Source organism: Thalassophryne amazonica, chromosome 8 (assembly GCF_902500255.1).
Source record: "Thalassophryne amazonica chromosome 8, fThaAma1.1, whole genome shotgun sequence".
NCBI lineage: Eukaryota > Metazoa > Chordata > Actinopteri > Batrachoidiformes > Batrachoididae > Thalassophryne > Thalassophryne amazonica.
This window is the reverse complement of record NC_047110.1, coordinates 112034367-112060798: the sequence shown is the minus strand read 5'-3', so window position 1 is coordinate 112060798 and position 26432 is coordinate 112034367. Positions and strand designations below refer to the sequence as shown.

The window sequence follows — 26432 nt, the reverse complement described above, 5'->3', positions numbered from 1 at the left end:
CGGTCAAAGGGCAAAGTCAGGAAAATTCCCTATCTTTAACATTGAGTGAATTTTCAAAAATTCCTTACTCTGTCAAAAAAGATCTAATTTCTTTCATATTTGAGAGTGTTATGTAGGATGATTTGGATTGTGGATTTTGTGGACATTTGAATTTAATATTGAAAAGCTGATTTGATGTACATTTTGCATTATATCTTAATCCAAAGTGCCTCACTAACTCTCATTTGTGACAGTGAGGTGCAAACTGGCCACACTGAATGAACAGACTAAGTTTGATCCGTTTTGCAAATTTAGCAGATATTTGAATTTAACTTTGAAAAGCCCTTTTCATTGATATTTTGCATTATATTTTAGCTTATGAAAAGACACTTCTAGCAAGACTTTGACCTTAAAACGTTTTTCCAAGGTAAAAATTTGTGATATTGGAAACTAGTGCTGGCAGAAGTTTGCACTCTACAAGTGCGGTGTTCTAGTTTTTACAGTAGTGTTCAGAATAATAGTAGTGGTATGTCACTAAATACTAGTTTAGTGATTCACAGGATTGCTAAAAAGCAGTTTGAACATAATAGTTTTAAGTTTGTAGCGTCAACAGCAGATGCTACTATTATTGTGAACACCCCCTTTTCTACTTTTTTTTTTTTTACTAATAGCCCAATTTCATAGTCTTAAGAGTGTGCATATCATGAATACTTTGTCTTGTTGGATTTGTGAAGCCTACTGAATCTACTGGTACCTTGTTTCCCATGTAACAATAAGAAATATACTCAAAACCTGGAATAATCTTTTTAGTCACATAGCACTACTATTATTCTGAACACTACTGTACTTGTTTATACTCAGGTGTGACTTTTATACTGAAAAATCAAGTGTTTATCATGGACAAAAACAAGGCTTTCCCAGGAATCAACATACTATACAAAAGAAACTCCAATAATAAACATACACAATAACAAAGCCTAAAAATCTCAAATTAAAGAGCTGATGAGAAATGGGCTCACACTTCGTTGTTGTGTTTCCAATGCTGTGGGTCAGCAATCCATGTTCGCCTGCATCAAATATCCAATATATTGTCCATCACACATTTATTTGTCTCTATTGCTTATTTTTGGAATTTAACAGTCCTTGAGGTCCACGCCACAATCTGAGGGCTTCCTGCAAAAATCCACTGTTCACGTCTCCATTTGTGTCCATCTGATGCATTCTGTTGTCCAAACTACTTCAAATAACATTCAATATGTTGTCCATCACACATTTGTCCATCTTGTATAGTTGTTTTTATTTAAAAGTCTTTATGTTAAGTAACAGTACATGCTGTGGTGTGCACATGTGCTACTGCTTTCCTGTGAAACATTGTGTTAAAAAGTAATTTCTACATACAAGAAAAAAAGTGTGATTTATTCTTGTTTTTATTTTAGTGAGATTTTGGAGAGTCAAGAATGAATTATGGTGAGTTTTCTTTCTTTTTTTTTTTGCAGCACTGGGTGAACCTCTGAGGTACTCTGGGGAAACTGTCTGTGATGTCACTAGCTTGATATGCTGCTGGTAAAAGTGAAGTAGACATATTTTCCTGTTTCCCCTAAACCTGGATACAAGTTAAAGTCAGCACCTATGACCAATGTCACTTTATCAGGCATCAAAATAATCTAAAAGTAATCAAATCACATGACTTTATGTGACGATGTTTAATATTATGATTATTTTTAAACAGGCTTTAGTAGCTATTGTAGATTGGGTGACATTTTTAAGCCTCAATACCATATAGAAGCCAGAGAAATGTACCTCAAACTCATGTGAGAGTTCCGGACAGAGTTGGCTGTACTGTGCCAGCAGCTCTTTGGGTCGGTCTGGTTCCGGACGAGCACACAGTATTTTCAGGTCTGTCTCCAAGTCCTCGTCCTGTAAAAACAAGTCACCACACAAACAGGTAACAATTAGTTACATGTCCAGTGCAACTAATGATGAGCACGCAAGAGCACTCATTCAGTAACAAGTGTGTTTAGAGGGCTTAACTCTAAGGGCTTAGACAGAGGACCCCAGTGCAGAGAATCACAACAATGCTAAATCAAAATCAAATCAAATCAATTTTATTTATATAGCGCCAAATCACAACAAACAGCTGCCCCAAGGCGCTTTATATTGTAAGGCAAAGCCATACAATAATTAGCTTAACTATAAGCTTTAGCAAAAAGGAAAGTTTTAAGCCTAATCTTAAAAGTAGAGAGGGTGTCTGTCTCCCTGATCTGAATTGGGAGCTGGTTCCACAGGAGAGGAGCCTGAAAGCTGAAGGCTCTGCCTCCCATTCTACTCTTACAAACCCTAGGAACTACAAGTAAGCCTGCAGTCTGAGAGCGAAGCGCTCTATTGGGGTAATATGGTACTATGAGGTCCCTAAGATAAGATGGGACCTGATTATTCAAAACCTTATAAGTAAGAAGAAGAATTTTAAATTCGATTCTAGAATTAACAGGAAGCCAATGAAGAGAGGCCAATATGGGTGAAATATGCTCTCTCCTTCTAGTCCCTGTCAGTACTCTAGCTGCAGCATTTTGAATTAACTGAAGGCTTTTCAGGGAACTTTTAGGACAACCTGATAATAATGAATTACAATAGTCCAGCCTAGAGGAAATAAATGCATGAATTAGTTTTTCAGCATCACTCTGAGACAAGACCTTTCTAATTTTAGAGATATTGCGCAAATGCAAAAAAGCAGTCCTACATATTTGTTTAATATGCGCATTGTGTTGGGAAAGTGTAGTGACACGGACCCACAACAGGGGGCGTAAATGAACGGACAATGAAAGAGTCGAATATGAACACTTTACTGTTGTGAATGAGCACAACCACAATACAGAGGAATGTGAAATTTTGCAAACAGTCAATCACAAGGGTGACGTGTGGGCAGGCTCAAGGATAGAAGACGTCTGTCCTGAGAAGAACCGGAACCACACGATTTCCTCCGCCACCGAACCCGGAGAATACTGGAGCCGCCAAGTCCCGAGTCCCCAGGTGGCCACCGTCTCCGAATGTCGGATCTGGTACTGCTTCACAGGTCGATGATATCTCGGCAACGAGGTGGAGATGACGTCCGGGTTTTATGGAGTAGCATGATGAAGTGTTGATGGGTGACAGCTGTCATGAGATGATGAGTGACAGCTGTCACCCCCGGCTGTGTCCTTGGCGGCAGCACCCTCTTGTGCCTGAAGTCCGCACTCCAGGCAGGGTGCCATCTGGTGGTGGTGGGCCAGCAGTACCTCCTCTTCAGGCGGCCCACACAACACATTGAATGACATATCCTGATCAAAAATGACTCCAAGATTTCTCACAGTATTACTAGAGGTCAGGGTAATGCCATCCAGAGTAAGGATCTGGTTAGACACCATGTTTCTAAGATTTGTGGGGCCAAGTACAATAACTTCAGTTTTATCTGAGTTTAAAAGCAGGACATTAGAGGTCATCCATGTCTTTATGTCTGTAAGACAATCCTGCAGTTTAGCTAATTGGTGTGTGTCCTCTGGCTTCATGGATAGATAAAGCTGGGTATCATCTGCGTAACAATGAAAATTTAAGCAATGCTGTCTAATAACACTGCCTAAGGGAAACATGTATAAAGTGAATAAAATTGGTCCTAGCACAGAACCTTGTGGAACTCCATAATTAACCTTAGTCTGTGAAGAAGATTCCCCATTTACATGAACAAATTGTAATCTATTAGATAAATATGATTCAAACCACTGCAGCGCAGTGCCTTTAATACCTATGGCATGCTCTAATCTCTGTAATACAATTTTATGGTCAACAGTATCAAAAGCAGCACTGAGGTCTAACAGAACAAGCACAGAGATGAGTCCACTGTCTGAGGCCATAAGAAGATCATTTGTAACCTTCACTAATGCTGTTTCTGTACTATGATGAATTCTAAAACCTGACTGAAACTCTTCAAATAGACCATTCCTCTGCAGATGATCAGTTAGCTGTTTTACAACTACCCTTTCAAGAATTTTTGAGAGAAAAGGAAGGTTGGAGATTGGCCTATAATTAGCTAAGATGGCTGGGTCAAGTGATGGCTTTTTGCAGTAATGGTTTAATTACTGCCACCTTAAAAGCCTGTGGTACATAGCCAACTAATAAAGATAGATTGATCATATTTAAGATCGAAGCATTAATTAATGGTAGGGCTTCCTTGAGCAGCCTGGTAGGAATGGGGTCTAATAGACATGTTGATGGTTTGGAGGAAGTAACTAATGAAAATAACTCAGACAGAACAATCTGAGAGAAAGAGTCTAACCAAATACCAGCATCACTAAAAGCAGCCAAAGATAACGATACATCTTTGGGATGGTTATGAGTAATTTTTTCTCTAATAGTTAAAATTTTATTAGCAAAGAAAGTCATGAAGTCATTACTAGTTAAACTTAAAGGAATACTCAGCTCAATAGAGCTCTGACTCTTTGTCAGCCTGGCTACAGTGCTGAAAAGAAACCTGGGGTTGTTCTTATTTTCTTCAATTAGTGATGAGTAGTAAGATGTCCTAGCTTTACGGAGGGCTTTTTTATAGAGCAACAGACTCTTTTTCCAGGCTAAGTGAAGATCTTCTAAATTAGTAAGACGCCATTTCCTCTCCAACTTACGGGTTATCTGCTTTAAGCTGCGAGTTTGTGAGTTATACCACGGAGTCAGGCACTTCTGATTTAAAGCTCTCTTTTTCAGAGGAGCTACAGCATCCAAAGTTGTCTTCAATGAGGATGTAAAACTACTGACGAGATACTCTATCTCACTTACAGAGTTTAGGTAGCTACTCTGCACTGTGTTGGTATATGGCATTAGAGAACATAAAGAAGGAATCATATCCTTAAACCTAGTTACAGCGCTTTCTGAAAGACTTCTAGTGTAATGAAACTTATTCCCCACTGCTGGGTAGTCCATCAGAGTAAATGTAAATGTTATTAAGAAATGATCAGACAGAAGGGAGTTTTCAGGGAATACTGTCAAGTCTTCAATTTCCATACCATAAGTCAGAACAAGATCTAAGATATGATTAAATGATTAAAGTGGTCATTTACATTTTGAGCAAAGCCAATTGAGTCTAGTAATAGATTAAATGCAGTGTTGAGGCTGTCATTCTCAGCATCTGTGTGGATGTTAAAATCGCCCACTATAATTATCTTATCTGAGCTAAGCACTAAGTCAGACAAAAGGTCTGAAAATTCACAGAGAAACTCACAGTAACGACCAGGTGGACGATAGATAATAACACATAAAACTGGTTTTTGGGACTTCCAATTTGGATGGACAAGACTAAGAGTCAAGCTTTCAAATGAATTAAAGCTCTGTCTGGGTTTTGGATTAATTAATAAGCTGGAATGGAAGATTGCTGCTAATCCTCCGCCTCGGCCCGTGCTACGAGCATTCTGGCAGTTAGTGTGACTCGGGGGTGTTGACTCATTTAAACTAACATATTCATCCTGCTGTAACCAGGTTTCTGTAAGGCAGAATAAATCAATATGTTGATCAATTATTATATCATTTACTAACAGGGACTTAGAAGAGAGAGACCTAATGTTTAATAGACCACATTTAACTGTTTTAGTCTGTGGTGCAGTTGAAGGTGCTATATTATTTTTTTTTTTAATTTTTATGCTTAAATAGATTTTTACTGGTTATTGGTGGTCTGGGAGCAGGCACCGTCTCTACGGGGATGGGGTAATGAGGGGATGGCAGGGGGAGAGAAGCTGCAGAGAGGTGTGTAAACTACAACTCTGCTTCCTGGTCCCAACCCTGGATAGTCACGGCTTGGAGGATTTAAGAAAATTGGCCAGATTTCTAGAAATGAGAGCTGCTCCATCCAAAGTGGGATGGATGCCGTCTCTCCTAACAAGACCAGGTTTTCCCCAGAAGCTTTGCCAATTATCTATGAAGCCCACCTCATTTTTTGGACACCACTCAGACAGCCAGCAATTCAAGGAGAACATGCGGCTAAACATGTCACTCCCAGTCTGATTGGGGAGGGGCCCAGAGAAAACTACAGAGTCCGACATTGTTTTTGCAAAGTTACACACCGATTCAATGTTAATTTTAGTGACCTCCGATTGGCGTAACCGGGTGTCATTACTGCTGACGTGAATTACAATCTTACCAAATTAACGCTTAGCCTTAGCCAGCAGTTTCAAATTTCCTTCAATGTCGCCTGCTCTGGCCCCCGGTTGCTGGTGTCGCTAACTTCACATTTCTCAAAACAGAGTCGCCAATAACCAGAGTTTGATCCTCGGCGGGTGTGTCGTCGAGTGGGGAAAAGCGGTTAGAAATGTGAACGGGTTGGCGGTGTACACGGGGCTTCTGTTTAGGGCTATGCTTCCTCCTCACAGTCACCCAGTCGGCCTGCTTTCCCAGCTGCTCGGGATCTGCCAGAGGGAAACTAACGGCGGCTAAGCTACCTTGGTCCGCACCGACTACAAGGGCCTGGCTAGCTGTAGAATTTTCCACGGTGCGGAGCCGAGTCTCCAATTCGCCCAGCCTGGCCTTCAAAGCTACGAATAAGCTACACTTATTACAAGTACCATTACTGCTAAAGGAGGCCGAGGAATAACTAAACATTTCACACCCAGAGCAGAAAAGTGCAGGAGAGACAGGAGAAGCTGCCATGCTAAACCGGCTAAGAGCTAGTAGCTGCGCTAAGCTAGCGGATTCCTAAAAACACACAAAGTGAATAATGTGTAAATAATTTAGAGGTGATTCAGCAGAGGGAGTGCTTTAGTTAAGGCACGTGAAGATTACACTGTGAAACAAATCGTTATCTAGGTAACTAGATCAATCTAACTGCGCAGATTAAACAGGTAACGGATACAGAAAAACACCGCTGTGCTCCGGAACAGGAAGTGATACAATACCGCAGTGAGAGCCAACCACCAGTAGAGGCAAGCAAGAGGCACAAGCTGGTTTATTTACAATTCCAGCAGGGGGCAACAAAGCACTCAAAAGCAACAATTCACAAAATAGTCCTTGGAGCGGCAAACAATATTGGTGGCCTACTCAAGGAGAGGTTAGGAGATCAGTCTAACAGTCAACAGTATCCTTAAGAGGAGCAGCAGAAGAGTTTTCCAAAAACACAGATGTTCAGTGCATAGTGTCAATGTGAGTCAACGACAACCACGCGTAAACAACGCAACAGAGCAGGCATGATGCTAGACAATCTGGCAAGGTTGTGTTTACAACATGAAAGGTTATAAAGGCCAGAAGACAATCGTGAAAGTGTAGAGACACGTGAACCTGGAGAGCAGTAACAGGAACTAAATCTACAGGGAAAGAACGTGGAAGAGACATTAGAATAAAAACACAGGAGATAATCTAAGACAGAGGAGGATCACTCGAATAACCTAAAGACCAGAATCAAACATCAACAGAGGCATACTGGGGTCCTACCAACATGGATTTTTATTTATTTAAGACCAACTGCAATAAAGCATTTGACAAACAGACAGATACAGTTCAACGTCAAGTGTAGGACGAGGGAGAGTCCAGGTGGAAACCAGTGCACAAAGTTCAGAAACCTCCTGATGATCTCCTCCCTGTACCAGCTCTCGTTGTTGGCCCTAATAAACCCTACTACCGTTTGCCGACAACACTACGGCCTTATCATGGACAACGACAAGACCTGGTACAGGGAGGAGGCCCTACACCTGACAGAGTGGTGTGCAGACAACGACCTGGTCTTCAATAACGTGAAAACCAAGGAGGTCATCATAGACTACAGGAGGACCAGGAGAGTCTCACAGCCCCCATTACACATCAGCGGAGAAGATGTTGAGAGGGTGGACACAATTAGGCTCCTTGGCATCCACATCACCAAGGATCTGATATGGACGTTACACACCCACAACGTGGTGAAAAAAGCCCAGCAAAGGATGTTCTTTCTGAGGAAGCTGAAGAAGGCTGGTCTGGCTCCACAACTGCTCAGGAACCTCCATAGAAGCACCAACGAGAGCATTATCTGCCATGGCTGCACAGTGTGGTACAGTAGCCACATGGCAGAGGACAGAAAAGATCTGTCCCAGGTGGTGAAGACAGCACAGAGGATTGTAGGAGCTGAGCTCTGTGTATGTTGAACGCTTGCAGAGGAAGTCACGGGCCATATGCAAGGACAACAGCCACCTGGAACGTTCCCTGTTTGCTCCTCTGCTGTCAGGGAAGAGGTACCGCACTATAAGGCCACAGACTGATAGGGTAAGGAACAGCTTTTTCCCCAGAGCTGTAGCCTCCTCCACCCCCCCCCACCACACACACACACACACACACACACACACACACACACACACACACACACACACACACACACACACACACACACACACACACACACACACACACACAGACATTCAGTAAGGGAACATATGCAATAACTAATACAGTCTATTTACATATCCGACCTCACTGAGCATTCAGCACCTCAATCATTTATTAAGCACCTTTTTTTTTGTTATTTTATTAAGCTCTTGCCGTCCTGTGAAGCTGTTCATTGTTTTTTAAAGCTGCTGTTTTGTTGTTTGGAAAGTACATCAGGATTTCATTGCCGAAATGCAATGACAATAAACATCTATTCTATTCTAAATTCTGCTCAAACTCAGCCTCAGTTCATGATTTTTATTAAATAAGCCCGACTGTAGATATTCACCCACGATGACTCAGAGCTGCTCTGTTACTGAGACGATCAGTGAAGACCGACACACCCACACGCCCACTGAGGACGTGTTTGTGTTGAGTGTAGGGACATGGCTCTCACAGCGGTCCGACACGGATCCAGTAACCCGCGACGATGAACCCCAGGACTGTAATTGAAAATGTCAAACAAAAGCTGCACACTTTTCTCCGCAAGACCAAAGGAAAAGACACGATTTAGCTTTTTGCTGAAAGCTGAGACAATAAAAGCATTGCGACTGATTCCCCAACATGGCGGAACATAAATGGAACTTTGTCTGACACGATGCGCGAGTGGGCGTTGCAGGCAGCACTTAGCGCCGTGGCTGACATCGTTATTGTCAGTCCTCCGTTGAAAACAAAGAACATCTGTCTTTTCCCGATGTGCATGCAGCGCCACAGTGGGACTGCACGCAGCATTAGTCAGTGACTGAGTCACACAAATCATTTCATGCTCATCATGTGCTTTACTGAGCCGTGTCCTCATAATGACAGCAAGAAACACTCACAGACACGCCGCTTTTCCACCATCGATGTTCCAATTAAACCTGGATTTATGTCATCCATGGAACTTGTTTATCACGATTTTAATGCAGGTTTGGGCTTTTGTTTTCCCTTCAATCCACACAACATCACACTGTAAGGTATGTCTAGTTATCACGAACAGCAAGTACAAGAGGAGGTGGCCTAGGCAGCGGACAGGCCAAGGATATTGTATAATCAGCTCAATTCAAACTACTTTATGGACCTGTGATCATGTTAGAAAAGTTTTAATACTGGCCAACAATCAGAGATTAACACTTTACTTCTCTGCCCACAAAGCACCACCTTCCGACTAACAGCCACACCTGCTCCTAATTCATCATCAAGCTTTTTCTTTTATGCACCCGTATTGTGGAGCAGTTTATAGTCTGAAATTAGGCAGTTGTGTTGAAGTTTGAGTTCAAGTCAGTATCTTAAATTCAGTAATGTTGGGATTTTTTTAATTTCACGTTTTAGCTGTTTTGTGTGTATATATTTCATAATTTATTATTCTTTTTTGATCTCTTTTGCAGCACTTTGTATGTGTGTAGTCTGAAAACGATACTTCTGTAAATAAATTATTGTTTTGATGATGACAATCATCATTATTATTATTATTATTATTATTAATCTAGACTATTATTAATCTTATCTGTTGTTTTTGAGTTATTGTGTTAAAAATCTGGAGAGGATGGACTCCATCTATCCATCCATCCATCCATTTTCTTCCACTTTTTCCGGAGTCGGGTCGCAGGGGCAGCAGCTCAAGCAAAGCCGCCCAAACCTCCCGTTCCACACACACCTCCCCCAGCTCCTCCGGGGGAACCCCAAGGCATTCCAAGCCAGCCGAGAGATGTAGTCCCTCCAGCGTGTCCTGGGTCTTCCCCGGGGCCTCCTCCCAATGGGACGTGCCCGGAACACCTCTCCAGCGAGGCGTCTAGGGGGCATCCAGAAAAGATGCCCAAGCCACCTCAACTGACTCCTTTCGATGTGGAGGAGCAGCGGCTCGACTCCGAGCTCCTCCCAAGTGACCGAGCTCCTCACCCTATCTCTGAGGGAGCGCCCAGCCACCCTGCGGAGGAAACTCATCTCGGCCGCTTGTACTCGCGATCTCGTTCTTTCGATCATGAGCCAAATCTCATGACCGTAGGTGAGGATCGGAATGTAGATCGATCGGTAAATCGGGAGCTTTGCCCCCCTACTCAGCTATCTCTTCACCACGACGGTCCGATTCAGCGACCACATCACTGCAGATGCTGCACCAATCCGTCTATCGATCTCACGCTCCATCCATCCCTCACTCGTGAACAAGACCCCGAGATACTTAAACTCCTCCACTTGAGGCAAGGACACTCCACCGACCTGAAGAGGGCAAAGCACCTTTTTCCGGTCGAGAACCATGGCCTCGGATTTGGAGGTGCTGATTTTCATCCCGGACGCTTCACACTGGGCTGCAAACCGCCCCAGTGCATGCTGAAGGTCCTGATTGGACGAAGCCAACAGAACCACATCGTCCGCAAACAGCAGAGACGAGATTCTGTGGTTCCCAAACCAGACCCCCTCTACACTCCATCTATCCAATCACTGTATTTCAAATAGGGCGGCCCTTAATATAACTGACCACTCTTTGTGTGGGCTGCAGTTTGTCTGGGATTGTATGGGTTTGAAAGCCCCCCCCCCCCCCCCAATGACCCCAAAAACGCTGATATCATCATTTCACCCCCTCATTCTTCTTCTCCTTTCATTCATTTCCCTGCCAGCCCTCCTAATTCCAGCCTCCATTATTCTTCTGCTTATCTGGCTGCTCTTCAGCCTCCTCAGATTCTGGTTTCTCACCTTAAATCTTCCTGTTCTCTGTCTCTTTCTCTCTCTCTCTGTTCTTTTATCCACAGCTCCCACAGCTCTTCTTCATCCATTTCTCCCAGGACACCTTCACCATACTGGGACCGCCTACACCCTGTTTTCCCTTTCATTAGTCTCCTCAATCCAGTTCTGGTTTTTATCTTTCCGCACTTCTTCCCTCACTCCCCTCCCTCCATCACTTCTAAAATAATAGCTCCATTTCTCTCACTTTCTCTGCTCCCTCTTGCTTTTTATTTTCCTCTTACTCTTCTGAAAGATTCCAGGTCTTCTTTGGTTGCTGAAACTTTCCATCAAAGGAAAACGGTCTGACGGACTGGTTTGTTTGATGGTTTGGTTGTTGCTTTGTTTGTCAACAGGATCAATCAAAACCTCTTCAAGTGATCAACAAAAATTGGTGGAATGATCAGTCTTACCAAGAAGAATTACTTATCAAGATTTGGAGAGTAAAACAGACTCTGCCGGAATGACATTTGGTCACACGGTAAATAATGTTAAATGGTGTTAATTCAAGTTCTTCAACTTGAGTAAGGTTCATTTACACTGTGGTAGAGTTGGTTTAACTCTTTCTGGGATGTGACCGAATGTTGTCCTGGAAGAGTCTATTTAGCTTGCAAAATTTGCTATGTGAACCCATCGTCCCTACGTTTGAAGCCTCCTACTACATACTGAGGAGGTGGTGGCACACTGCCCCCTTGTGGTCAAGATCTAAAGTGGACTGTCAGTGTAGTAATGTACCGTATTTTCCAGAGTATAAGTTGCACCTGTTAAAAAAGGCCTCTTGAAAAGGAAAAGCCCATATATGTCGCACCATTTTTCTATATTATCATCTCCTTAATTTGAGATTTTTGTGCACTGCTGTCATGTACTTCTTATCATTAACATATATTCGTTTAATGTTGGAGTTTATTTTGTTTAGTGCTTCAGTTCTGGAAAAGTTCTATATAAATAGAATATACTATAATTATTAGTGTGAATAACAAATGCATGATTTTTCGGTATATAAGTCACAGGGCCTCCAATGTTAGTTAAAAAAAAAGTGCAACTCTTTGTATGGGCCACAGTTAGTTTATGGGTAAAAAAAAAAGTGGTCTAATATATAGATAATATGTAATAATGTTACAGTCATGAACTTTTCTGTCAGTCCAGCAAACAATCAGGTTCTTTTTGAGTGAAATCTCATTTACGTGTATATAATATATATATAATAATATATATAATATATACGGAATAATTCATGTATATTAATTGAAACAATTAAAGGTAAGAAATGGGGCTACAAACATACAATCATGTTCTTGGCGGGTGTGTGCCCTTAGATGTAATCCATTAAATATCTACAGTATACGTTATGACCAATCTGCATCAGACGCTCAAAGCGCTTTACAGTAATGCCTCACATTCACCCCGATGTCAGGGTGCTGCCATACAAGGTGCTCACTACACACCAGGAGCAACTAGGGGATTAAGGATCCATATCGATTTTCCCGTCAGGCTGGGATTTGAAACGAGGATCCCAACGCTTTAACCACTAGACCATCACCTCCCCTGACAAAGGATGACATCTTTAATAATTTAAAGGTATATACACAAAAAATAAACCAAAAAAAGGCAAAGAGTGAGGTTGAAATGGTGAGTGCTTTTTTTTGGTTTGTTTTTAACATTCCCAAAAGATTGTTTGGATTTCTCTTTTTGAACAACTGTTCTTCTACTTTCTCACTATTAAAACCTAAATAATCACCATTTTTACACGTGATATATACATGATTTGTGATTAGCATCAGATGATACTTCGCAGAGTGCAAAGTTAATATTTCAGCTGATACAGGAGTGTCTGTAGAAGAAGAAGAAACGCAATCCTGATAACGTGGAAACGAAGCTTTGTTTATATTTCTGTGAGCCATAACTTCAGGTTGGTCGCGTGCAGACATGGCACGTGGCACAGAACGATTCCTGAACCAAGGGAAAAAACGAAGCGAAAAAAGTAAGTAGCCACACCCGTTGCTATGGGCGGGCCCTAGGGGGCAGTGCCCGCCCACTGAGATGCTTGGGCCCGCCCACAACAAGCCAGATCACAGTCACAGATCTCAAATAAATAAATAGATAAATAATATCCTAATTTCATTTTATTGTACTTGCTTTGGGTTAAAACGGCCAGTGTTGCATAATCACTAAGACATTAAATATATTAAAACCGTGTGAGTTTGTTGGAAAGTTTGTCTACATATGTAATCACGTCAGTGTTGCCCAGCAACAGTCAGTTACCGCGTTTATGGGGGGAAATGGAAGTGTGAGTTTTTGCCAGCAGACAGCAGCTAGTTTTTGTGCTTTCCTAAATATGGATATACGTAACTGGTTTAAAACCCCAACATCTGTAACTTCGGATAAACCAACACATGATGTCGTTGGCAAAGAAAACCCTGGACCCATTTCTACCTCCGTGGATCCTGTACTGACACAGGGTGGACGAAAGAGAGGACAGCGCTGGCACTCTACTCAAAGTAGGTCCAAATTTTTATTGTGTGTGTGTGTGTGTGTGTGTGTGTGTGTGTGTGTGTGTGTCAGAGGCGATTGCTCTAAGACTGCAAGCTCAGCTTCCCCTAAAATGTCAAAAAAATAAGTGATCAAATATATACTGTTGTGTGTACATGTCACTGACTAAATACGCGCTACAACGCGCTCAACTTTTGTTCAGAATTAGCTTTCCTCTCACTCAAACCCGCAGCTTCACAGTACTTTAAACAGTGTGAACGCTGAGCGTCCACAGATTTCAATAGCGACACAAAGCATGCAGCGAAACGAGACAAGTCATTGGATAAATGCTGGGCTTTGTCCCGCCCATCGGACGCTCAGCATGTCTGGGGGTCTATGGGGCAGTGGGCGGGCCTCGGCCGGCCCAGACACTCAGCTTCTGCATGATGATTGGATGATCTGTCTGAGGCTGAATCCCTTTTTGATTGACAGCGAAATTAACGAATCAGCGATCTTTTGGTGTAAACATCCGTGGGAGCATTTTTTAATTTTCATTCTGTTCTGAGTTGAACCGGAGACTTTCCTAATCCTCTTAGCGGCATTTTCTTTGTTAAAAACGACTAGCGACAAATCGAGCTTCTATTTCTGGTGTTTGTTTTTTTGTAGCTGCTTGTGTTTGGAGACTGACTTCTATCACTCTTTCTGACTTCTATCGCAGTTTCTGTTCCTACCGAGCAGCGGGTGCTGCTGAGCTCCTCCACCGTCACAAAGCACTCACAGGCGGACAAACTTCACACTAGCCTCGCGCCAGTCCCAGCTAGCGAGCTAGGTGGAAAGCTGCACATAATGGAAGACAATTTGAATGTTGTGGACCGGATTTTGGCGAAACCATTTGATAGTCTTCCTTACGAAGAAAAACTTAGAGTTAAACAGTAGGGCCGATCATCTCCTTAGATTAATTTGGTGCAAAAGGTGGGGAAAAGTAACAGGTCTTTTCAGCTGTCCTGGTATGACAGTGAGCTGGCTGACTGGAAGTGCTGTAACAAATAAAATGTAGTTTCTTGAAAAGGAACGGAGGGTAGAATTTACGTATAAATAAACCGACACATTTTATGATGTAGGCCGAAATTGAGCTTCCCCTCCTTGAAAGACCAGCATCCGCCACTGGTGTGTGTGTGTGTGTGTGTGTGTGTGTGTGTGTGTGTGTGTGTGTGTGTGTGTGTGTGTGTGTGTGTGTGTGTGTGTGTGTGTGTGTGTGTGTGTGTGTGTGTGTGTGTGTGTGTGTGTGTGTGTGTGTGTGTGTGTGTGTGTGTGTGATGGCAATTGGTACTATAACTACTTCTACCCCTCTGTTGGTTGCTTTGAAATGCACCCGCCGTGGTGTTTTTTTCGTTTGTTTAGTTCGAGATGCTGCGTGTGCATGATCTAATACGTTATTTGTAATTGTGTGTGTGTGTGCGTGTGAACATGCGCGCGCGCGTGTGTGTGTGTTGGCAATTGGTAGCTACCCCTCTGTTGGTTGCTTTGAAATGCACCCGCCGTGGTGTTTTTTCGTTTGTTTAGTTCGAGATGCTGTGTGTGCATGATCTAATACGTTATTTGTACTTGTGTGTGTGTGTGTGTGTGTGTGTGTGTGTGTGTGTGTGTGTGTGTGTGTGTGTGTGTGTGTGTGTGTGTGTGTGTGTGTGTGTGTGTGTGTGTGTGAGTGAGTGACAGAGAGAGAGAGAGAGCGCTGGTCCGGTCATGGTTAATGTGATGATTATTGTGAGGGATTAGGGCTGCGTGAATAGTAAAAATAAACTATTAGTAGTGGTGCCCACCTGGTGGATTTCATAAGCCCCCCTTAAGACTGAGATCTGGCGACGGGACTGTAAGTAGCATACTGCTAAGTATGTATCCAAAGATCATTTTCCTCATCAATTGCTATAATTTGTACAGCAAAGCAGCAGTGACACAAAAATGATACAATGGGCTACTCAGTGTAATGACGTATACCAATAATAATAATATTCTTACTGTAATCTTACTATAATTTGACATATTTGAATCTGTTCACATCAAAAGTTATTGCAACAAATTTTGGCAGATACGTGTTTTTGTGCATCGATTGTCCCTGTGAGGTTCCTCATTTGGTTGCCATGGTAATGAAAGTTTTTTTTCTTATATTTTACTTGTATTTTATATAATTTTATAACTTTATAATTAATAATTATAATTGTAATTTTATATAATTTTATAACTTATATTTTAACCTATATCATTACACATTTGTGCTGAGTCATACTTGGACAGAATGAGGAGGCGGGTCCACATATGTGACCTGTCAGCCCCTGTCATGTGATCATGTTTGTATGGAACAGCGCCCCTAATGTGGCCCCACCACCCTTTGGCTTGATCACTTAAATCAATAAGATTTTTAGCTTTTTCTCAGCAAGTAATCTTAGTTTGAGATAGTATTTAGTAGTGCCACAGCTAAAAAAAAATGTGTATTCTGTGGTAAAATGGAATTTAAAAACAAAGGAGAAAAAACTTCCTAAAAATGTGAAGAATATAATGTTTTTATTGCAGTTTTGTAAACAACAAACAAATGAGTAATTTAATTCTATCAATCTGTCTAATACCTCTAATCAGTCACTTACTGCATGTCACTGAGTGCACGTCTGGGCTCTTCTAAAGCTGGAATATTGTAATTAATGCTTTATGTAAGGTTAATTAAATCTGTGATTAAGAATCGCTGACATAAACAGCGACAACACTGATAAAAAAAAAATTCCTTTTAAGTCTTTATTTCTTTGTGACATCATCACTTGGAGGGTTTAATGGTTGGAGCAGCATGTGTGTGTGTGTGTGTGTGTGTGTGTGGGAGTGCGCTGAGACGCAGCAGACTGTCAGGACTAATGAAGGCGAGCAGCTAAATGTCACGGATTATTGTGCACCCGATCGGATCAGTTTGCCAGCAGAAGGTCAGTTATGAGCTCTGCTGCTTATCTTTGCAGATAGACATTTTTCGCTGTGACTGTGAATGAATCCAAGCAGAAGACTCGTGTAAACACACACAGCTGCAGTGTTCATTCATTCATTCATTCATTCATTCTCTGAGGGCTGACTCCCATTGAAGATTTTTGGCCCCAATTTCAAAATGGTCAAAAATCGAGCCTGATTTCATTAAATGTGAAGACAAAATCCAAACGCAACCTCCTAGTTTACAGCCGACACACACACCAGCTTGCATGACGCCCACAACACACAGACTACACACAGACTACCCAGACTGAGTATCTGATTTATTTTGGGTGTTTTTTGTTTGTTTTATCTTGAAATAATTGACAATCAGGTATCAAAAATATCCAATGGAAGACCACCTGAGTCCAGGAAGCTGTTAAAAGCCTGGATCTTAGTTTGAACAATCATAAATTGTTCCTTTGAAGACAGAACAGGAATTATATTCCTGCACATCTTGCAGCTATTTTAAAATCCAACATTTTTCATGACTTCAGCTGTTTAAAATATTGAACTCTGTAATCAATGTCTCTGATAATGAATGTTCTTGAGACATAACTTTTTTGTCTTACTGTGGAGCTGATGGAGCTGTGAGGTCTCTGGATGGAGGTGTTTGGTGAAGCTGATATCTTTGCAGGAGAATGAAGGTCCGAGTCTTTAAGGTCCTGGTGCTTCCTGTATGCTTGTGAGACTTGGAGGCTAACCAGTGACCTAAGGATAGAACTGGATGAATTTGGTTCTTTTTGAATTTGAATCTTTTCTGAGGGTCCTTGCATACTGCTGGAATGTTTCAAACAGTTAGTTAGTGAGATTCAGATGAGGAGGACCACTTGTATTGTGAGGGAACACCAGCTATGACTTTTTGACCATGTGGCGCATTTCTCCAGTCGTGATCCAGCAGGCAGGTGCCTCAGTGTTGAGGACCCCAGCAGTTGGAGAAGGCCAAGGACATACCCACATTTTTAGTTGGCCACTTTTGAGAGTTGGTGATGGACTAGTTGTCTGCTTGGGGGTTGCCAATAAGGACCAAAGGTACAGTTGTGGTCAGAAGTCCACATAGACTCATCCTTGGGCACGAATGTTATGGTACTTTTGGCCCTTGAATGAACTGTTCTTTTGCTTACAAATCACAACAGAGTTGCCTCAAGGTGCTTCACACAAGTAAGGTCTAACCTTACTAACCCCCAGAGCAACAGTGGTAAGGAAAAACTTCCTCTGAGGAAGAAACCTCAAGCAGACCAGACTCAAAGGGGTGACCCTCTGCTTGGGCCATGATACAGACACATCTTTCCAGCTACGTCACAAGTCCTCTCTATGTCAAATTTTGTGACCTTCCCTTCTGCGGCGTCAGCACCCTAAGCTGGGAGCAATGTCGGGAGCTCTGGCCCCAGAAATACATTTAACGTCAATCGGCATCTGTAACCTGACTTTCCGGGTAATAGAATCCCCATCACTAACGTCTGCCGTTTCAGTCTGGAGACAGGAATGGAAGTCACTCATGGCCTCAGAGAATTCACATCAGGCAAATCCAAGGGGGAGAACCGTTTCACAGTTCGCAGTGGCGAGTGTGATCGGGGTACCACAACCGGGCACCAAGCCCTACGGGGCTTCCTCCGCCTAGCCACAGTCCGAAAGCCGTCCTCCACAGCCGGCTCAACACTAACCTCATTGGAGTGCCTGTAATATCTAACTCCACTGAGCTAAGAAGCTGTTCTAACTTACGGATATGGCTCTCTAAGAGAGCCACCCTATCTTCCGACATCACGCAGGATTTATGGAGGGTGTACAGTAGTGTACTTTGTCCACTAGGAAATTCAAGAGTATAGCCAAGCAAGCACGAGCTAACCAATAATGAATAAGATAACCACTTCTAAGGCTCACACAGGATTCACACAGATGTAAATAAATTAATTAAAATTCACAGCAGTTACACTGAAAAAGTAGCAGAAGTATTAGACTTGAGGAACAGTTAAAAAAACATGTAAAGTGTAAGTGTAAAGTTCCGAAGAGCGTCACAACAGCAAACAGTCCACTGGAAGCCACTGGTATGGTCTACAGTGTCTTTCAACATGACAAGTTCAAGGCCTATTCAGTCCTTGTTCGTGATCATGATTGATGATAACTGGTAGTTTCTCTTTGCCAGCATAAAAAGGATGTGTTTGGCAGCACGAATTGGACTGACCAATACTCAGAAAAATGGGAAGGTCCAAGGAACTCAGTGAAGATCAAACAAGGACAACTGTAAGTTTGCACAAGATGGGTAGGTCTCTTGGGGTGTCAGGCTTACCGCAGTGGCGTGGCTGGACACAAATGCAGGATTCAGATGTCAGTAAAACAGAGTTTAATGAAAGTTCAGGCCAGGTTCGGCACACAGGTAGGCAGACCAAGATAAGCAGCAGGATCCGAAGCATTAGGCAGAGACAACGTCAAAAACAGGCAGTCAGGTCAAAAACACGAGTAGTCAAAAACAGGACAGAAATGCTCAGAAGAATAAGTGCTCAAAAGTGGTTCAAGGCTCAACAATCTCGCAACCAGACAGGGTGACAGGTGTGACTAAAATAGAGGGAGTGATTAGCAGGAAATGCAAGACAGGTGTGTGTGGAAGGATCTGGAAGGGGTGTGGCAAGCTGGAGAGAAGATCACAGGGAAACGCCCAACATCAAGCAGAAGATAGAACAGAAAGATCCCACCACCAAACATGACAGTGACAAAGAACGGTAGTAACAAAATAAAGAAACAAAAAAGACACAACATACAAGCCCCAATCATGACATGGGGCCATTTCTGAACAACTGCAGATTCCAAGATCATCAGTTCAAACAGCTGCACGTTAGTACAAGTTAGTCCGATGTGTCACTGCTTTACCACTTTGCCAAACTGTCCAGCGTGGTGCTCCTATCATACTCTGGGGTTGTTTTGCTGCCACAGGTACTGGTGCATTACACAAAGTGGACAGAATAATGGAGGAGGACTACCTCCAAATTATTCATCACCACCTCAAATCATCGGCTAGAAGGTTGAAATGTGACCACACCTGGGTGTTCCAACAGGACAATGATCCCAAACACACATAGGAAATGATGGATAAAGCCGGCTAACATTAAGCTTCTGGAATGTCCTTCCCAAAACCCCGGCATCAGTCTTACTGCAGCTTGCCGTTTTTGCAATATGGTGATCTTCATTTGGAACCTTCTATGCAACAGTGTACTGGGGTTATGGAAGCTCTGAGAGTGACAGAAAGGACTCAATAAAGCAGTGAAGAGGCCCGACCCTGTCCTGGCCCACCCTCTGGACCCTATAGAGGAGATGGATGAGAGCTGATGCCAAACATGGACGACACGTCTCGCCCTGTGTAGAAGACTGTGGGACCTTAAACGGCTCCTTCAGCAACAAACAGCTGCACCCACAAAGAGAGAAAGAGTGGAACCGCAGGTCCTTTGCTCCAATCTAAACTATCACTGGCTCTTTTTCTTTGCATCATCAAAAGCAGAACAAGCTGTGGAGCTATTCAACTCGTTTGTGTGTCTGTCTCTCTGTGTGCACGTGTGGACACACTTAACAATAACTAAATGTTTGAAATAGATGGTGGGGTTTTTTCCAGTACATGACCACGCTCAGTTATGTGGCAGAGTTTGTGAATAACGGAGCCCAAAATTCAAAGCCGACGAGCGGATGGTTGAATTTCATTACGAGCTTAAGGTCATTAACCTGCAAAATCCTCATTTACATACCACCACCTGTCACGTTACCACTCGCTGTTTTTTACGCAATCATTCTTAGTAAATCATCTAACAACAAAAACAGTTCTCCAACCCAATGGGCAAAACTTTGGAAATCCCACATAATTGATATGGCATTTTAATAAATGAGGCCTGAGGGTGTCCTCACCTAAACACAGATAAAGTGCGACACGTAGGGCTACGCATTGTGATGGGAGCCTCATTTTATGTGCGTTTGTGGCACAATTATGCAGGCCATAGTGTCACCAGTGAGAACCCCCACCAAGACACCACATGCAATAGCTGCACGTGACTGATGCACCTGGAACACACTGCAAACTGGACATGTTGCATCAGACATGAGTCACATGCAACAGCCTGTGACATTCACTTACAGCTGACAACACCTCGCTGTTTAACGTTTTATTATAAGTTGTGTGACTCACATTTATTTATTTATTTGACATTTATTTATTGACCTAAATTGTTTTAGTTTGTTGGTCCATAAATAATAATAATAAAATGATTGTAAAATGGTGTGTTGTTCTGAATGGGCGTGTGGTTTGTGTATATGTTGGTGTGCATGTTTTTTTTTTTTTTTGGGGGGGGGTCCTCATAACAAAATTTCTCTTTGGGCCCCCCTTTGGCAGCCCCAGTCCTTATTAGGCCCTTAACGTGTTCTCCACAATGAACTGCAGTGTTCACTTTCCCAGCATATTTCATTGTCTTGACTAAAATGTCACGTACGCTACGGGCACATTAGCGAGAAGCGACAGACGCAAAGCAGCGACTCAGCGTTCACTTTCGCTCAGAGTGGGCATTTTGCAGCGACGAGAAAACGGTTACTCTGCCACCAGTGAGGTGGAGCCAAATAGTCTATTTTATGCAAATGCTGAGCAGCGCGACACGGCCACTGCTAATCTGAGTAAAAACGCAGCTTGACGTCAGCTGGCTGCTCGCTCCAACAAAATAAACCAAGATGAGGGAAAATGCTCTGAAAGAGTTTATTTCTATATAAATCTCATATTTTGTAAAGGTTAGTAAGAAATAAAGACTTCTGCATTCAAAAACACTGTTTCTGTAACCAGGTAACGCCTCTGAAGCCATTTACAAGACATCTGATGTTAGCATGCTAACTAGCAATACAGGAACGTCACTTTGCAAGACGTTGGGACTGAAACAAATCAATTGAACTTTCATTCTGTTATGCACTCAATTGTGACTGTCGGGTTTCCCCGTCCTTTGTGATCTGTTATATAATGAATGTTTCTGAGTTCAATGGTATGAATATTTCACCAAATTAAATATTCATTCCATTGAAAGAATGTAAAAACATTCATTATTTGTTTTATATAATGGCTAAAATAGATCCTTGTCATTTGATATTTTTTTCATTTATAAACAACAGAAAAGGGACTTACATTTTGGTGTTCCACTGCTGCTAAAGTCCACGAGGACGTGCACGGGTGCATGTGCAATGGTACCAACAGTATGGAACCAAATTGCACTCTAAATGGAACCAAGCTGCACTCTAAATGCAATGCAACACAAATGGGATGAATTAATCTAGGGCTGCAGCTATCGATTATTTTAGTAATCGAGTATTCTATCGATTATTCTGGCGAGTACTTTTGCGTTTTTAAACATCGATAGTCCAGGGCTCTCCTTAAGCAATGGCACAATGTCACTGCGCCAAAGTGTTGGCATTTTGCTGAAATGGCGATGGGATGTGGCTTTCTGTTTTGTTTTCTCCAACTTGTAAAATGTAACCATTTTTAAGTTTTTATTTATTTATTTATTTTTTATTAAGGTTGATGGACTGGGCCCATTTTTTTTTTCCCCTCTTTCTCTGCAATTCAGCAGATGCATTTCAGCTGGAGGTTGAACATGCAGCCTCGCAGTCAGTTTTTATTAGTATTATTTTATTTAAGTCACCGTGTTTATGAAGTGTTGTGTGTTGTCCAAAAAAGCAAAAAATTAAAAAGTCAAACAGTGTGAGTCTGAGGGAAACACAGAAGAAAGAGTGCACTTCTGCTGTTTGTCAATGTAGTCGGGGCCAGAGCTGTGACTCGCCCGGTCTGAGAGCCCCTCACACCGTGCAGAGAGCAGCCGGCCACCGTCCCTCCCCACGTAGAGCAGACCGTGTGTTTTTAAAACTAGACAAACACACTGCTTCGCTTTAGATGTACAGTAAGTCTATTTCAGATGATCGGCGTGGACCATCTATCTCTTAAAAGGCTTTATTTTACTCTGTGTCACGCTGATTAGCAGTAGCTATCGTTGCTAATTTCATTAGCTGTTATGCTCCAGTCTTCTTCTGTTTTTTTCCTGTGGACGTTGCAGCGCCACACACAGGCCTGGCATATGTACTACAACGTTAAAAGAAGCTTCGAGGCACAGAATTTGCCTCGAACATTTTTTGTAATCGAATTATTCGAGTTACTCGACTAATCGTTTCAGCCCTAAATTAATCCATGTCATGTGACATACAAAGCACCAATCAAATGACAAGGATCCACTCAGCCTTTATATAACATTAAATATTGTGCGCATCAACGCCAAGTAACCACGACAACTGCTTGTCACTCTCATTGGTAGTTAATGTGACTGTGAGGTTAGTTTTCATCATAATTTAGTAATCTGAGTTGTTTTAGTTTTAGTCTAGTCAACTAAATATAACAAGATTGTAGTCAACTAACTCCCCTGAAGAGTTAGTTGGTGATCACATGACCTCACTGGCAGAGAACTGTTTACGGACGCACTTACAAAGCTTTGGGGAGTTGCCTCCTGACTCTCTTCTTCTGCATCACTCTCTGAGCCACTTTCATCTGGACACAACAAACAAAACAGAAGTGAAAACGTCAGGTCAGTGATTAATCCAGACACTGATTTATGTCCAATATCGATCACTTTCATTGAGGAAGACGGGTTCAGATGTGCAGATGTTATCGGTGTGGATATTATTCAGTGACTAGTGATTCCACTGCGGTGGATGCTCGCTGGCAGCATCTCAGCGTTTCATGCACTTCGCCTCCACTGCAGCATCCACCTGGACGCCAGACACCATCTTCAGAAGGAACAAAGTGTCTTATTCCTGAGAATCACCTTCAGATCAGAATGACTCCAAACTATTTTTTCTTAGGAAAGCTACTGGAATCTCGAGCATGCAAACCCATGATGTCCACATTTGACACTGATTCATACAAATGAATGATTTATGATACAATAATCATAATTTGGCATTTGATCAATTCTGTCAAAAACTGAACTTTATTCTTGATTAACACAAAAACCTTCCACCATGTTTAATCCATCCTGACTCCCAAGTGTTCAAGTTAAACAGTTATGACCTTGAGATTGACAGTTCATGGACAACCCCAATTCCAATGAAGTTGGGATGTTGTGTGAAATATAAATAAAAACAGAATACAATGATTTGCAAATCCTCTTCAACCTATATTCAATTGAATACACCACAAAGACAAGATATTTAATGTTCAAACTGATAAATGTATTGTTTTTGTGCACATATTTGCTCATTTTGAAATGGATGCCTGCAACACGTTTCAAAAAAGCCGGACAGGGGCAACAAAAGACTGGGAAAGTTGATGAATGCTCAAAGAACATCTGTTTGGAACATTCCACAGGTGAACAGGTTAATTGGAAACAGGTGAGTGTCATGATTGGGTATAAAAGGAGCATCCCCAAAAGTCTCAGCCGTTCACAAGTAAAGATGGGGTGAGGATCACCACTTTGTGAACAACTGCGTGAAAAAAATAGTCCAACAGTTTAAGAACAATGTTTCTCAATGTTCAATTGCAAGGAATTTAGGGATTCCATCATCTACAGTCCATAATATAATCAGAAGATTCAGAGAATCTGGAGAACTTTCTACACGTAAGCGGCAAGGCCGAAAACCAACATTGAATGCTCATGACCTTCGATCCCTCAGGTGGCACTGCATTAAAAACCAACCTCATTGTGTAAAGGATCTTGCCGCATGAGCTCAGGAACACTTCAGAAAACCATTGTCATTTAACACAGTTCGTCACTACATCTACAAGTGCAAGTTAAAACTCTACCATGCAAAGTGAAAGCCAAACATCAACAACACCCAGAAACGCCGCCGCCTTCTCTAGGCCTGAGCTCATTTGAAATGGACAGACACAAAGTAGAAAAGTGTGCTGTGGTCTGATGAGTCCACATTTTGAATTGTTTTTGGAAATCATGAACGCCGTGTCCTCTGGACAAAAGAGGAAAAAGACCATCCAGATTGTTACCAGCGCAAAGTTCAAAAGCCAGCATCTGTGATGGTATGGGGGTGTGTTAGTGCCCATGACATGGGCAACTTACACATCTGTGATGACACCATCAATACTGAAAGGTACATCCAGGTTTTGGAGCAACACATGCTGCCATCCAAGCAACGTCTTTTTCAGGGACGTCCCTGCTTATTTCAGCAAGACAATGTCAAGTCACATTCTGCATGTGTTACAACAGCATGGGTTCATAGTAAAAGAGTGCGGGTACTAGACTGGCCTGCCTGCAGTCCAGACCTGTCGCCCATTGAAAATGTGTGGTGCATTATGAAGCGCAAAATACGACAACGGAGACCCCGGACTGTTGAACAACTGAAGTCGTACATGAAGCAAGAATGGGAAAGAATTCCACCTACAAAGCTTCAACAATTAGTGTCCTCAGTTTGCAAATGCTTATTGAGTGTTGTTAGAAGGAAAGGTGATGTAACACAGTGGTAAACAGTGGTTCAGGTTCACTTTGGATGTTAAACTGTTACTGTCTGCTTGACACAAACAAAACGGACTAATTTTAACATTATTTTATTTCTTTGTGGCTGACGGGATAATTTAATCGCCAAGACTCAGTGGGAGAGAGGAGCTCTCATGGCGCAGCTGTGTGTACAGAGGGACTTTTCTTCATCGTTTAGACACTGTTTTGGATAGAAAAAAAGGATGCTATATTTCTTCAGATGAATCCCACTGAAATTAACAGGCAAGAATTTATTTTTACTATGTGTGTCTTTTACTCTGCCAGTCAATACATTAATGGACATATTTCAGTTGTTTAAGCAGCAGGATTCAAAACGTGTGAAAAAAGCAGCGGCTTTTTAGTTTGTGTATCTAATACCGAAATAAACTGACTTCTAATACTGTGTTTTACTGCTTTTGAAAGATGATGACAGTGTTTGGAGTTTTATTTTTTATTCATTCATTTTTTGGTGCATTCTTATGTGTTTGTGATCCTTGAATTTACACAGCAGTGAAAAGTGAAACTGGTTTATCAGAAACCAACAGTGTAATCTGATGTGGCCACGTCTGAATCAATACTAAAAGTTATCGGTAATCTGTAATAAAGATAAATTTATTAGCAGTTTATCAGTTATTGGATTAATGGTTATTGAAGCTAACTTTTTTTGGTTAGCTGTGCCCACCACTGCCACTGTCCCAACTTTTTTGAAACATGTTGCAGGCATCCATTTCAAAATGAGCAAATATTTGCACAAAAACGATAAAGTTTATCAGTTTGAACATTAAATATCTTGTCTTTGTGGTGTATTCAATTGAAGAGGATTTGCAAATCATTGTGTTCTGTTTTTATTTACATTTTACACAACGCCTCAACTTCATTGGAATTGGGGTATGATCTTGACATTTCATCACTTCTGTCAAAAACGGAACTTTATTCTTGATTAACACAAAAACCTTCCACCATGTTTAATCCATCCTGACTCCAAAGTGTTCAAGTTAAACAGTTATGACCTTGAGTTTGACGGTTCATGGAATACAAATGTTAGTGGATCCAATTCACCTTGGCTAGCTAGCATGTAGCTGAAAGAAAACCTACGACTGGATGCCAGGAGGAGAGTTGTGGTATTGCATGAGGACGTTTGGAGTTACAGAGTTGTATGTGAGGGTGGTGCAGGACATGTACAAGGACAGTGTGACAGCGGTGAGATCCAGCGGTATTAAACTGCAATTAAAATCTCTCTCTGTTAGCTCACTGGTCTCATTTCTCTGCTGGCATAATCACAAAAATTCACAACAATTTGTCAGGATGAATTGAGGACAGCTATGAAGCTGACAAAGTGTGCTGGTTCCAATTTTTAAGAACAAGGGTGACGTGCAGAGCTGCAGTAACTACAGAGGCATAAAG

The 26432-nt window shown here is 42.0% G+C and overlaps 1 protein-coding gene across 1 annotated transcript in view; it reads right to left on the bottom strand.

Annotated features, from left to right (window-relative positions):
* Positions 1–26432, bottom strand: part of LOC117516328 (cytosolic carboxypeptidase 4) — a 202745-nt gene that overhangs the window by 117258 nt on the left and 59055 nt on the right. Inside the window, exons 9-10 of the mRNA XM_034177280.1 lie at positions 23028–23089; positions 1780–1896 (exon numbers count right to left, since the gene is read on the bottom strand). Coding sequence (XP_034033171.1) covers positions 1780–1896; positions 23028–23089 — 179 coding nt within the window. The remainder of the gene's footprint in view (positions 1–1779; positions 1897–23027; positions 23090–26432) is intronic.